The sequence below is a fragment of the Hippoglossus stenolepis genome, chromosome 6, assembly GCF_022539355.2.
Source record: "Hippoglossus stenolepis isolate QCI-W04-F060 chromosome 6, HSTE1.2, whole genome shotgun sequence".
NCBI classification, from domain to species: domain Eukaryota; kingdom Metazoa; phylum Chordata; class Actinopteri; order Pleuronectiformes; family Pleuronectidae; genus Hippoglossus; species Hippoglossus stenolepis.
This window is the reverse complement of record NC_061488.1, coordinates 27841817-27856335: the sequence shown is the minus strand read 5'-3', so window position 1 is coordinate 27856335 and position 14519 is coordinate 27841817. Positions and strand designations below refer to the sequence as shown.

Genomic DNA, 14519 nt, shown 5'->3' with positions numbered 1-14519 from the left:
CCTTGTGCCATGTATAAACATAGCTACCCTGTTATTGTGCATTTAATACTAAGCTATTCAAATAAGACACAGGTTCATATATTCATGTTTTTATTATTGTGTGTCGCTGAATGTGCGCATTGCTGACTGAAAGATAACGTCTTTTGCCTCCATTTATCCGTTCGCTACAATATATCGGATTCATGTTAATGTGTATTTAAAGACATTTAAATTTGTGGGAAAAAAATTGGTTGAAAAAAAAAATTTAAATTAAAAAAATATAAAAAATTGTCTCATCAACCAAACATTTCGCGACCCCCCTGCAGTACCTCCGCGGACCCCCTAGGGGTCGCGGACCCCCGTTGAAGACCTCTGGTCTAGAGGCATTACTGTTGGAGGGTGGGTGTTTCATACAGAAGATAAGTTAACAGAGTTAACCCAGATTCATGACAAACTAACATCATCACTCAGGCTACAACTTTCGTTTTAGCTTCTCTTTAAAACATCTCTCTAACCACTGTGCTGGGATTATATAAAACATGTCTCCTATAGAGACTGTGGAAAACGAGGAGGAGACAAAGAATAAGAGCAAACTGCTGGTACTTATAGAAAGCTATGACAGACATTTCAGACTGATAATTTTAAGGCTGGAAGTGCTATGATATCTTAAATGGCCACCCTGCTTTGTAGCATCAGTTACCTTACCAGTTACCAGAGAGTAAAATAAGTTATCAGCTAAGTCAAAGTATCCTGTGGTCTGAGGATTGAGATCAGCACCAATACATCAGACACTAGTTCAGTTAGTGGTGTCAAATTGTACTGGTTGTGATTGTACCAACTTACCTATGTTGTAGATGAAGCCAGGCCGGTTTCCATGCTGTATAACCTTCACTGCCCTGACTCCACTCCCTCCGTCCAGGGAAAACCCCTGGCACCAGCCAGGAACTCCCTCAGGATGGATTCCTTTCCCAATCCTCATAGTACACCTGGCATAACAACAGAAGGGGAAAAAATAATATGCAAGAATAGATGAATAAAAAAAACAGGGGGGATGTCTGCTGCTGTCTGCTAATAACAGACATTTTGTGAAGTCCAGATGACAAAAAGGAGTGATTTGGGGCCTCATTTATAAAACAGTGCGTAGGATTCATACTAAAAGTATATGTACGCACAAAAGCCAAAAATGACGTACACAAAAAAAGATTCAGATTTATAAAACCGTGCTTGCACACCCAATTTTCCTTTTATAAATCACACTCCACCTGGAAATGTGTGTCCCAGAATCTGCCTCATATTCCACCCTCTACACGCCCACATTCAACCATAAATGGTCAATGCAAAGCTCCTCATGAATATTAAATTATCCTGCTGACCAATGGGTTTTTACAGGGAATCATTGCATCAAGCGACGAGAAGAAGATTAAACTTTCTGACACCAACATCAAGGTGTTTGTTAGTGAGGTGAAGAAAGACAGATTGTCTGGTGGCCACGGCAGTGACGTGATTAATAAAGAAAATACACTGATACACTGCTGCTGCTGTTAATACAGTGAGTAAGAGTGAATATGAAAGAACAGTGCCTGAAATTTAAAAAAACATTTATTTCAAAGGTGGAAGCAAAAGCATTAATCGCTTCATAGTGTCAGAATGTGAGGGAACTTGTTTTATCTCCTGAATGTATTTTAAATCCAAAAATCTGCAGGATTATTAAATTCAGAGACAGCTGTCGCACTCCAATCTATAAAATGAAACAGAATTATGTTTTTTAAATGATTAAAACAAGCTTTACATAGAAAGGTAGATATTATACAATGTTAATCATACATCACACATACCTGTAGGTTAAAAAACCCAAAGAGCTGAGTATTTGTGTTTGTAATGGGATGGTTCGGTTTCATCGGTCAGTCTGTGTAATACTGGACTCAGTTCAGCACAAAGATCCAAGATCACAGAACAATAGAATCTATATCAGCTGATTCGTCATCGTCATGGGACAAAAAATACTTCTCATCCTTCCATTCTCCTTTATGAGTGAAGTGCATCCTTTACACAGCATGCAAGTGTCACCGCAATATTTATATATTTAGACCGATTACTTTACAGATCAGTGGGATCCTCGACTCCGGGGTATTAGTTGGAAATTGAAGTTGAGCACTGAGAAGTAGCGTACGCATCTTTCAGGCCCCGCTGTGCTTACACAATGGTTATAATTGAGGCCCCTGGTCTCTGGTACACACTTACATAGCAGGTTGCTCCTTGTCGGTGTAGCAGAATAGTAATGGGCTGAGGCTTCGGGCCAACTCATGCTCCTCAAACTGACCTGCTGCATCGGCTTTGCCATTGTCCTGACGGAAAATTAATGGCAGACCTGAGGGAGGAAAATTGCTTTCAAAATTGCTTTAGGGAATGATAACAGAGAACCTAAAACATAAAGCAATGACGAGAATTACAGTTTTCTCATGATATCTTAAATGACAAAGACAACATTACCTGTCTTGTTGATAAGCCAGTAGGGGGCAGAGATCAGGATCTTCAGTGCCCCCTGTGCCCGCAGGATGATGCGGATGGTGAGGCAAAGCAGGCGTTTGTTAGGGTCATACAGCCGCATTCGTACCACATAGTTTTGTGTCCCAGGAGGAATCAGCAGCTCTTTGCACATGGGGAAGTTCTCCAACAGGACTCCTGAAAGATACATCATTACCACTGGGAGAAAGAACAATGTTTGGTAAATAAACTCCATTGATTAACATTTGTCCTGACCAAGCTCCATATTCTGCGAGGTATCAGCTGCATGAAGTACAGCTTCTTTTCCTGGTTTCAATGAGCCTTTGATGGACGTTCCTTTGATGTAGTAGTTGAGGTCACATGGCAAAAGGTTGGCCAGCACCATGGTGGGCAGAAGGTAGATAGTGTGGCCTGGCTGTCGATAGATCTGCTTAGCACTGCCAGAAATTCTCTTGGCAGGCTGCTGGTCTGGGTAGTTCTCTTTTTTGATGACCACACAAAACCTGTAAAATACAGCAAAATTAGACGAATGGTACCACCTGTGAGGAAGACGACGGCAAACAACTTCGTTCAGCACCTATTTTTACCTGAAATTATGCTTGACGTTATCATTTAAGTCTGCTGACTGACACTCCCTCTTACTGCTGCTGATCTCCCCATGCCGCTCCACGCTGGTCCAGTGGATGGGAACCTTACAGAAGAATAGGCCCAGGCCTTTGGGCCGAGCCTGCAGCCGCCAGGATGTTAGGTGGAGGGGTACTGCTAAGGCCTGACTAGGCAGGATTGGAGGCAACACCACAGGTTCTAACAACACAGGGACACAACGGACTTCATTAAAATGACAAAACATGAACTATGATAAAACATAATAAAGCTAAATTAAATAAATAAAGGGATAAAAGAAGTATAATAAAGATAAAAAAGATACATAAATATTTGTTTGGATAAAAAAAGTCAAATATTAATAACTACATGCAATATAACACATTTTCAAATAATAGTAAAAAAATAAATAATTAAGTTATATAAAACAAAATAAAACAAATTATTAATATAATGTTAAGTCTGTTGGATGAGGAGTTAGCAAGGTCCTGAGCCATCAGTAAATGCTACCGATATGAAATAGACACAATAAAATACAGCAGTCACTTACTGTCAGGAGCAGAGGGACTGTCGAGTCTGACCTCCATAGGAACATCCAGTTGGTTCTTTACCATGAGAGCAGAGCGTACAGTGATGACTTTCCTTGCACTGCCCTCCATTGTGATGGAGAAGACTACTCTGACCGGAGGCAGGGCCGAGAACTGAGGGGCATAAGAGATTCACATGCAAAGCAACAATTCACTTTGTATGCATATATACTGGTCTGCCTTGAAATTCTAAAGATAGTCAACCAGCTCTTTATTTTATGTTTTCCTGTTTTCTGATCTGCTCCTGTTTATATTCATGTTAATCCAAACATAAACACTTCCTCCATGTTTACCTGTTGTCTCAATACATTCAGTACAATGTCCCTTCAACAGTACTGTGTCCAGTGCAAAAACAACTTGTCAGAAGCAAATTTCGGCTAGCAGCACTTGTTTTTTCCAAAAATATAAATTTATATTTCACAAATTATTAAGTGAGTGAATATTCACAATTCACTAGCAGAGAATCCAGAGACTCTCACCTGGACATTTGCATTCACACATACAGCCCCTCCGGAGAAAGACTGGAGGATCTCTGGAGTTCATTGCATGTCTGAAACTAACTATATAATCTCCTTGTGAAGATGTTTCATATTTTCTAGTGCTGGCAAATGACAATTGTTTAATTAATTGATCATTGATGATCAATGAACCGAAAAAAATAATTTCGATAATCAAGTGGGCTTTTTTTGTAAATATTTTTTACAGAATCTGCTTATTTGATGATCTAACCAGCAGTTCTTGGTCTGTGTGTGCATTCTTATGAATTGTGATTAGAATTTTTCCTATAATCTGATGTTTTATACTAAACATGAGAAAAATGTAATAAAAATCTGCGCATTACTCGATAATGACAATACTCTTAATCTGTCTCTACTATTAAAGGATTTTAATTTGAAACATCTGCAGGAAAGGTTCTTACACTCACAACACAATACAAACTATAGGAAGGAGGAACATACTTTTAACTCTCATGAGTCTGCAGTTGAAATGTATATTAATTCCGTCTCCATAGGGTGTTTTTACACTTTCCCTCATTTGTTCTGGCCACTATTTGAAAACCAGGTTTTATTTGAATTTATATGTTCTATAATTTAGCCGTTTTCAGTATCTTGAATTTTTACCTCATTTGAGGAGAGAAAAACAAAGTTGTCTCACTATTTTTAATCCATCTAAACTGGTTTCAGAGTGAATAATGAGCATGACACTAACTCATGACTAAACTCTATTCTAAATACTTTCTCTCAATGACTTCTCACTGATCTAAAAATAAGATACTCACATAAACATGTGGGTGGATGATGTTGGTCCTGCTAATAGGACTGCCAACCTGTAGAAGAGTGGATGAGGATACAAAATGTTTAACATAAACTACAATTTGTTGGGTAACCTTTTAATATAGAATGATCAACAATAATTTTATTTTTGAGTTTATGGCTTATGCTCACTGTGCTGGAAGAATTGTTTCTATCTGGAGCAGCATAACGGAAAAAAACACCCACTTTGTCCACAGACACTGGCTTGATTTGCTCCCATCCACACACCCTCACCAGCAGCTGGTGCAGCTTTAGCTCATGAGTGTGTCTGCAGAGGCAGATGATAGAAAACAAACATTATTGATACAATACTTATAGTCATGTTCCACAGACCAAACACTGCATAGCTGGAAGCAAAAATCATTGAACATTTACTGAAAAACACATTTTTGATGTATTGCATAGATGATTAATGTTGAACTCCATTAAAGAAAATTGTAATTTTTTGTCGCTTTGATAAAGTTCTTTCCTCTCCTTGTGTTGGTCAGTTCAGTCATCACTAAACCAGTGTCATCAGTTGAACAAGTAAATCAAAACAAATACAGTATATTGAGGATATCAACTTTACTGACACAGAAAAGGTATATTTAATATTAAGTTTAATATTTTTGTAGAACTATCCATATCAACAACCATTCCCATGTCAGGTAACTGGTCAAGACAGGAATTAAGCTGCTTATCAGATCAGTATGAATGATGAACTAGTTTGATAAGTTATGCGAAAGGGTTAGGGTTAGGGGTACCTGTGGCGGAGTTTCTCTCGGGCTTCAAATTCAAAGGGAATCTCTTCCCCAGGCAGCACCTCCCTCCACTGGCTGATATTGTGAGTGTCATCAGTTCCTGGACCGTGGACATCTGAGATGGAATCTGCACTACTGCTGTGTGACAGTGCCACCCTGTGGAGGACATAAACATCCACTGACAACAAACTGAGAAGGCGAGAAGACTTTCACTTGTCAGAAATTGAACATTACTCCAACTTTCTCTCCTTGCCTTTATAAATGCAGTAGTTGTTACTTGTAAAAACATCATATTTCCAAGTTGGAGAACTGAAAATGTTTGATCTCAGGATGGTGTTTCATCAGGCGTCATAGATAAGTACAGCTGGGTGTCATTTGTGTAACAATGGAAATGTATGTGGTGCTTTCTGATATTGTTGCCTATTATTTTCATTGTAACAACTAGATAGAGCTTAAATATGATGGTTGCACATTGAGTCTAGTTCTAGAGGTGTCTTCCTGTCAATGAGGGAGGTTTTTCACTCCACAGTCACCAAACACAATTATAGTTACACCTGCCTTGTTGGGCTTGTGGTCAAAGTGGCAAACCACATGGTACAGCCTGTGTGGTTGCGCAAAGCATATGGCACGAATGGCTGCCTCCGTTTGGACATTTTGACATCTGCTGGAGACAGAAATGAAAACCAGATCATTGAGAAAAAATGCGTGCATTTACAATATATCATATTTACATTACATTCATGCTGCCATTCTCCTGTTCTACCATATCCCAAAGGTACTCGATTCACATCTGGGGAGGACACTACAATTAACTGAACTCACTGTCAAATTCATTAAACCAGTTTGAGACTTTTGGTGTGTAACATGGGACATTTATCCTGCGGGAAGTAGCCACAGTTACCTGTGGCTATAAAGAGATAAACATTGTTAGCAACAATACTCAGATAGACTGTGGCATTCAAACCATGACTGATTGGTATTAAGGGTCCCAAGTGTGTCAATAATGCATTTCCCACACTGTTGCACTACCACCACCAGCCTGGAATGATGAGAGGGCAGGTTAATCCATTGATTCATGCTGTGCCAACCCCACACTCTAAGCCTACCATGAGAATCATCAGCAGGAATCCAGATACGTTAGACCTGGCTACATTTTTCAGTTTTCATCTGTTCAGTGTTGGAGAGTCTGTGTCCACTGCAGCCTCAGATGTCTGATCTTGGCTGATAGGAGTGGAACCTGATGTGGTCTCTGCCGTGTAGACCATCCACATCACAATACTGTACATGTTGTTCATTCATCAAAGTTACTCTAGCCTTTCTGTCTGCTCCAACTTCTGACTGTTCTTCTCTGACCTCTGAGCTGCTCACTGCATACTTTTTTGTATTCTGAGTAAGAACCCTAGAGACTGTGAAGATCCCTTAAGATTTTCAGAAATATGGCGTGTCTGACACCAACAATCATGTCATAGTCACTGAGATTATAAAATGGGACCTATTAAACAAACTTGACAGGTGAATATACGTACATTTTATGCTTATTCTGACCCATGCATACAAACATTTTGAAGACGATAAAGGGGCAATGCGATCGTGATGTGGTGAATTCATTTGGAAAAGAAAAAAGTGCTTAGCAGTTTTTAATATCTCCTGACACTGTGCCTGTTTCACGAAGTACAACTTTAGTTTTTTATATAGTGTGTGTGTGAAATCACTAAAACGAATATTTCGAAATGACATCTGAAATTTCCACAAACACAGAATGCAAATGCTCCAAGATTTCCGAGCTCTATTTGTTACTGTACAGTAACTGAATATATCTTTATTTATTTCTACTTATGTCATTTTGTTGTCCCTCATTGTTAAAGACAGAGGATGTCACACCTTGTTAAGCACTATGAGATCAAATTGTATTTGTGAATATGGGCTATACAAATAAAATTGGATTGATGATTGATTGATTAATCAAAGGCCTACAATGTTTGCACAGTGGTGTATAATGATACTTTATTTTACTACTTCTTCTTCTTCTTTGTTCGGTTTATTGGCAGGTGGCAACCAACACCAATCTACTGTGGGCCCCGACAAAGGTCCCGATCGGACATGAGCCTAGGATATTGTGATTCATGGTCAGTCTTGAATCCTATGCTATAGGGTTGGTCCGCCAAATAATAGTAATACTGATATTAGTTGGAATTTGGCAGGAAAAATTTGAGCCTTTTGATTATCCTTACCACAAATCTATATCACCTCACAGCACTGCAACGTGTCTAAACACATGTGGGAGAACAGTTAATATAACTGAAGGAGAGCTTTGACACGGAGTGTGCTGGTGAAGGAGACATACTTGGTAACTAAACTCTAAACTGTACATCTGGGGTGATTGGGCTGCTTGAAGCAGGTCAAGCTGTCTGTGGTCCTAGTTCTAGGGTTAGCAACAGGAGCACCTGACATCAGAGAAGCAGATGAAACAATAGAGACACATGCAGAGGGAACACATAAGAGGTGTCATCATCCTCATTTACTACTCTGTGCTGGCAATCAGCTGCAAATCAATACCTATATAAATAGTGCAAGTCTCCTCCTGGTTATATTTGTTCAGCATAGCAACCAACAAGTCTAGTCATTTCCTATTCAGCTACAAGACCAGAAGAACTTGGTTGATGAGCCTGAGGTTTTCTGATTAGTTTAATTAATTGATTGTACTTATGTCATTACCACTTCTTAGTAAATTTTAAGAATAAAGAAAACAATATAAATGCTAGAGCAAAGCATCTTTAACCTCTTGTTATGTCGAACAAAACAGGACAGGCCATCAGTCAAGCCACTTCATGGATAACTGGTCCGCCAAGAGGTTCTGTTGTTAGTTAGATGGATTACGTAAAACTACAGGACCAATTAACAGTTTCAAACAGATTTTCTCCACTCAACGACAAATCCGTTGAGAAGCAACTCTGGTAATTGGTGACTAAGTCTTAAGAAGAGTCCAAACTGAAGCTGCTGGCTAAAGCTAAACGTAAATATATTAAGTATTGTAATTCATGTCGGCAGCAACAACTCCCTCTGCGTATGTTGAAGGTCACTAAAGTTAATGTGGAATTGGTGTTTGCATTTGCAAAATGGACCTCTACCGTATACGATCAGTGATGACATGTTTAACCGCTGGCTGTCGAGGTGGTGTCCTTCAAACGGTCTGCGCTTTGTAGAAAATTGGCAAACTTTTTGGAGGAAACCTGGTCTTGTGAGGAGAGACGGCATTCATCCCACTTGGGATGGAGCAGAATATAGCTCAGTTTATAAACCCAAAATGACAACCCAGAGTTGGGACCAGGATGCAGAGCTGCAGTCAAGATTCAAGATTCCTTAATTCTGTATTCCCTTTAGATCAGAGGCCGAGGAGGTGGAGTTGCTCTTATTTTTAACTCCAGTTTATCAATTACTCCTAAACCTAAACTAAACTATAACTCATTTGAAAGTCTTGTTCTTAGTCTGCCACACCCACCCAAGAAATCACAACAGCCAATCATATTTGCTGCAGTTTACTGTGCTCCTGGGGCTTATTCTGAATTTGTTACGGAATTCCCTGAGTTTTTAAATCAAGCCTTGTCCTAAAAACAGATAAAATTGTTATTGTGGGTGTTGTTTAATTATTGTTTAATCTTAATGTTGATAATAATAATGATCATTCATTTCAATATTAGACTAAATTAGTTTCAGTCAGTGTGTACACCAACCCACTCATTGGTGTAACCACACACTTGACCTTGTATTATCATATGGTGTCAAAATTGAACATCTAATAGTATTTCAACATAATCCAATTCTATCAGACCATAATTTAATAACCTTTGATTTCTTATTATCAGACTACATTCCATTTACGAAAAACTCCTTTTCCAGATGTCTACCTGATAGTGATGCAGCTAAATTTAAGGAAATAATTCCAGATACATTTAACTTAGAATCATCCCCCAATATAACAACAAAACATTCTTTTTAAACCCTAGTTCCACGGAGATTGACCATCTTGTCGCTCCCGGTGGTATCATCTCCCAGTTTCAGTTCAGGAGGCAGACGTCCTCTCTATGTTTAAGAGTAGGCTTATAACCTTCCTTTTTGATAAAGCTTATACTTAGAGCTGGTTCAGGTCTGTCTTGAACCAGTTCTTAGTTATGCTGCTATAGGTCTAGACCAGTGGTCACCAACCTTTTCGAGCCCAAGATCACATTTTAATTCCAAACGTAAGCCGAGATCTCCCACCCTGATATCTTCCAAAAAAAACACTTAGGATGGTCATTTCTATAATTTTTTGTAATTTCTGTTAAAGGCTCAATGTACAAGCATAAATATACACAAAGAAAGGCAGTTATGCAACTTTATCTGTTCAATGCACAATATTTAGCTTCTCAGTTCAACAATATGTTCTGCAGAGTTCTGCTACTGCAGCACAATGTTTTTTACAAAGGCTTTGCCCTGAATATGGCCATAAATGTGACTATTTCCTTGTATAAAAGTGTATGTAGTCCTGTACACTCAAAGAAATACAAGTACTATACAGTACGTTCATCGAAATATTTCACAATAAACCCCCCTTTTTCTTTATACAAAAGAATGGATTCGGTCAACAGAAAAGCTGAAGATCCAAGCCCACTGGTTACTGCTGAAGATGCAAATCTGTGAGAATATAACAAATACGTAGTTTCAACAAATTGTAGATTAAACATTAAAACCATTTGTTGTCCAGGAAGAATACCATTGGTTGCTTATACAACATAACTGTTCCATAAGAACCTTCAATTGTAAATGAAGCGATGTAAAAAGCGTTTAGTCATCTATAATATCTTCTAACACTGTGCCTCTCACCAAGAACAGCTTATATAGTGTGTGTGTAAAATCGCTGCAGTGAGTGCAAAGAGTATACTGGAGATCACTTGAAAATGAAATAAACTTCAAACATCCATTTCGAAATGAGGATTGGAGGTTAGGATACCACTGATCTGAAAAGTTATCAGTCTGATTGCTGTAAACATAAATACTGCAGTAACAGTATGTGTAAAGCTGCGTTCTTTCTCCATGACAATGACTGGCTCATATGAACCAGATCCACTTACGCACGTTTCCAGGTGGACTATGATTATTAAAGGGATCGTTCAGGTGAGCGTGCTTTCAGGATGAATCCTACGCACTGTTTTATAAATGAGGCCTCTGATTTTCTGCATTAGGTGTCTTAAAAGTACAACAATACAATGATTAGTGTGTTGTTACGTCAAACAGATTGTGGTTGATCACAATTGTTAAATAGATGATGACGACCATATTTATAACAAATTTATTTAAAAATGCAGATAATGGAAGTGTATAGTTACTTTTTCTTCCCACTGAATATCTGGCTTAGATACATACGCAACACTTGTTTGAAAGAGACATGATTGTTGGTTTAGGTCTGCACATGGCATTTGATGAAGAGTAAAGGGGAATACTGAATTTCTTATTTATGCTGGCAACAATGTCTTTGTGATCTTTGGTAGTTGGTTTATACACACATAATGAAACTCACATTATACTCTCTTTAATCTAAGTGATATTGACGATTGTGTTGCCACATAAATATGTTAGTTCTACCTAATATTGGTATTTTCAATAGCAAAAAATAAACAACAAATAAATAGGATATATACCTGCATAAAGATACTACAAGAGACCTTAATATTTGAGTATTTTTTTGGACACTCACTCTGTCCGAAGCTGGGCGGGTCAACTGAGGATCCCATCCAGGGCATGGGGGAGGACTGGGTGCTCTGTTCCTCCACGCTACAGTAGTCAGCTATCCAGGAGCTCTTGGTGGTGTTGTATTGATCTGAGAGGACCACATAAAGACATGTTCATAATTACATGTCATAATTGTTCCTGTAAACCAGTACCAAGTGGTACAGAGTGATCTGATTGAACACAAACAGAAAACTTTGGATTTTAGAATTTCTTGATATTCATAAAATTATAATATAAGAGATTAGTTCATGCTCCTATAGGAGGAGGTAATGCAGGTAAAAGCCGCTTTCCACCTCTATTAAACAAAAGAAGAGTGCACAGTGAGATTAGATGCTACTGTGCAAACCAAGAGAAAGCAAAACATACAGACACCAAAAAGTTTTGTGTGGATGAGATGCAGCGCAAACCGCCAGAGAAAGCCAGCAAATCATCTCACCACAACTATTAGAGAGCTTTGTCTCTCTCAGTACACAAGTGTATTATTTTTTTTATAATGTTCTGGTCAGCGAATATCAAGTAGTACTTTAAAAAATATAATTGATGTGCTAAGAAGCATGTTCAAGCCTCAACTCACCCAACAGCACTGAGGTGATATTGATGTCCAGTCTCTGCTTGGCTCGAATCCCCATCTTGAGACGTGGTGGGTGAAGGCGGCCAGCGGCCTGCTGCTGCCAGGACAGGAAGCAGGGCCAGGGCTCGATGAAGGGCTCCCAGCCTGACATACGCACACACACACACACACACACACACACACACACACACACACACACACACACACACACACACACACACACACACACACACACACACACACACACACACACACACACACACACACACACACACACACACACACACACACACAGTCACAGGTAACTTTTCTTTTCTGAAGACTAACCCTTACCTTTTCGGATTTTTACCAATTGGGGACCATAAAACTGAGTGACTAATCCTGCTCTTTTAATCCCAAGAGGAATGAAGCCAGTTTCTTTGAATTGAACAGAAATGTCAGTCAGGGGAATTACTGTGCATACCAAGGATATAGTGTTTCCACTTCTTTCTTCTCGTGTGTTGGGGATAATTGTTATGTTGACAAGCTTTTTGAGACTGTAAGTCTTTTCATTCAGTATTTGGGCTTTAAAAGATTTCATAGTGCCACAGATAAATGTACATTTTCTGACACCCTTTACACTCCCATATCAGCAAACTCCCCGCTCCATGTTTGATGCTCAGCTCTGAGCATCACTGTAGCGGTCTGAACAACACACCATAGCAAACATGATGGACACATCTGATCCAAACTAATCTGATCAAATAATGTGCTGCCAGTATTCAACACAAAATCTTGTATCTTTGTGCACTTTTGAGATCAATGGTATTCTTCCTGGACACTATCCATAGAGCTTGACTATCCAAAGAACCTATCTGATCCGTCACTGAGACAACCATTTCCCTCCTCAGTAACACTTACCCATTTGTTCACAATGCAAGGATGCGGTAATAGCAAATTGTGGGTGCCAACATTTTTTTTGAAGGCCACGGAACCTTCTATTATCGTAGGCTTCGCCAAAGTGATAATGGAAATACTATGCTGAAGCTTTCTGTGTACTTTGCTTCCTGATTGTTATTATGATGCAAGAGCTAAAATGGCTGTAGTGTTAATGACAAGTCAGGGTTATTAATCAACAAAAATATGTATGAATCAACCACCCGACCTGAAGCAGACCAAAAAATCTGCAATAGGTCTCTCCCATCCGCGTGTGTATCTTTTTACAAAACGTTTAGTGTAGGAGTGGTCCTTCTTCCCCTTTAAATGAATCATCAGAATGGAGACTTCCCACATCTTTTTATCAGTTACTTATTTCTTTACTACATAAAGAAGGTAAAGACTCACTGACTCAAGTATCAATATGTGATCAAGATATTAAATAAATGTTCAAATACAGCAATTATATCTTATTACCTGACAACTCTCTGTTGTAGTAGTCTCCAGACAAAGTAAAGCTGGCATTTCCTTCTTGTGTGGACCCAATGCGCTGCAGCACATAAAGCCCTGCAATCAAAAACAGTCTGATCATGGTCTGGCAGTCAGATATTTATTTAGTTCGTAAAATATATTATTTTAATAACTAAAAAAATTATTATAATCCACACGACTCATAACTTTTTTTACACTGCAGCGTTGTGTACCTTATCTGAATCAACTGTGCATTTCACACACGCATTTACTGTTTTGTTTTTTGTGCCTTTACAAAAAGTGACAGATATTTAGACAGGCATATTTATATATCGCTCTTCTCATCTTATCGACAAAGATTGATAAAGGTCACATTAATCCAATCGCACACACATTAATATAATGGTTCTGTACACAAATATTTTTTACAGACTGCTGACACAGCAGTCAATGGCAATTTAGGGTTAAGAGTCTTGGCCAAGAAAACTTGGGCATGTGGACTGGAGGAGCAAGGAGCGAGCCCGATCTTTAGGTTATTGGACGACCTGTTCTACCACCTGAGCCTTATCCACCCATAAGGCCCAAAATTATGGGAGACAGTCAGGGTTCAGTAAATGACCAAATACTGAGACACTGTTGTTGTGTGCTCTGTGGGTCTTAACCACTGGGGCACTGGCTTACTCCAGGTTTAAATAATCTGAACAAAATATGAGCAGCAATAAACAAAAATGTCACCTAAATGTTTCTTTCATCATTATTACAATAATCTTCATCATGTTTGATAATGATTTTACATCTTGCATAACAGAGACCTACTTGAGAAGGTGAACTCAGCCAGTGGTATGTCACAGTCCAGACAGTCATCGATGAAACAGATGCAGACACTCTCAGCCTTTACCTCTACTCCAGACAGAGGAGCTGAGTGGCTGCTGATGCCAGATTCACCTCTAGCTCTGGGACGGCCTGCCATATACTCAGCATTCTCCAGGAGCCACGTAGCTGCCTGATCCAGCTGGCCTGAGGGACACAGGATTTTGTCTTTACATAGGTTTTCAGTTAATTATAATCA

The 14519-nt window shown here is 39.0% G+C and overlaps 1 protein-coding gene across 3 annotated transcripts in view; it reads right to left on the bottom strand.

Annotated features, from left to right (window-relative positions):
- vps13d (vacuolar protein sorting 13 homolog D) overlaps positions 1–14519 on the bottom strand; it is a 104577-nt gene that overhangs the window by 28845 nt on the left and 61213 nt on the right. For 2 of the 3 annotated variants that reach the window (XM_047340311.1, XM_047340313.1), the window contains exons 36-49: positions 14267–14467; positions 13457–13546; positions 12068–12208; positions 11459–11581; positions 6286–6391; positions 5731–5883; positions 5120–5255; positions 4954–5001; positions 3638–3788; positions 3072–3288; positions 2740–2987; positions 2470–2661; positions 2221–2347; positions 823–965 (exon numbers count right to left, since the gene is read on the bottom strand). In XM_047340311.1, coding sequence (XP_047196267.1) covers positions 823–965; positions 2221–2347; positions 2470–2661; positions 2740–2987; positions 3072–3288; positions 3638–3788; positions 4954–5001; positions 5120–5255; positions 5731–5883; positions 6286–6391; positions 11459–11581; positions 12068–12208; positions 13457–13546; positions 14267–14467 — 2076 coding nt within the window. Of the gene's footprint in view, positions 1–822; positions 966–2220; positions 2348–2469; positions 2662–2739; positions 2988–3071; positions 3289–3637; positions 3789–4953; positions 5002–5119; positions 5256–5730; positions 5884–6285; positions 6392–8096; positions 8172–11458; positions 11582–12067; positions 12209–13456; positions 13547–14266; positions 14468–14519 lie in introns of all 3 variants that reach the window. The other variant, XM_047340312.1, reaches the window with a different exon arrangement.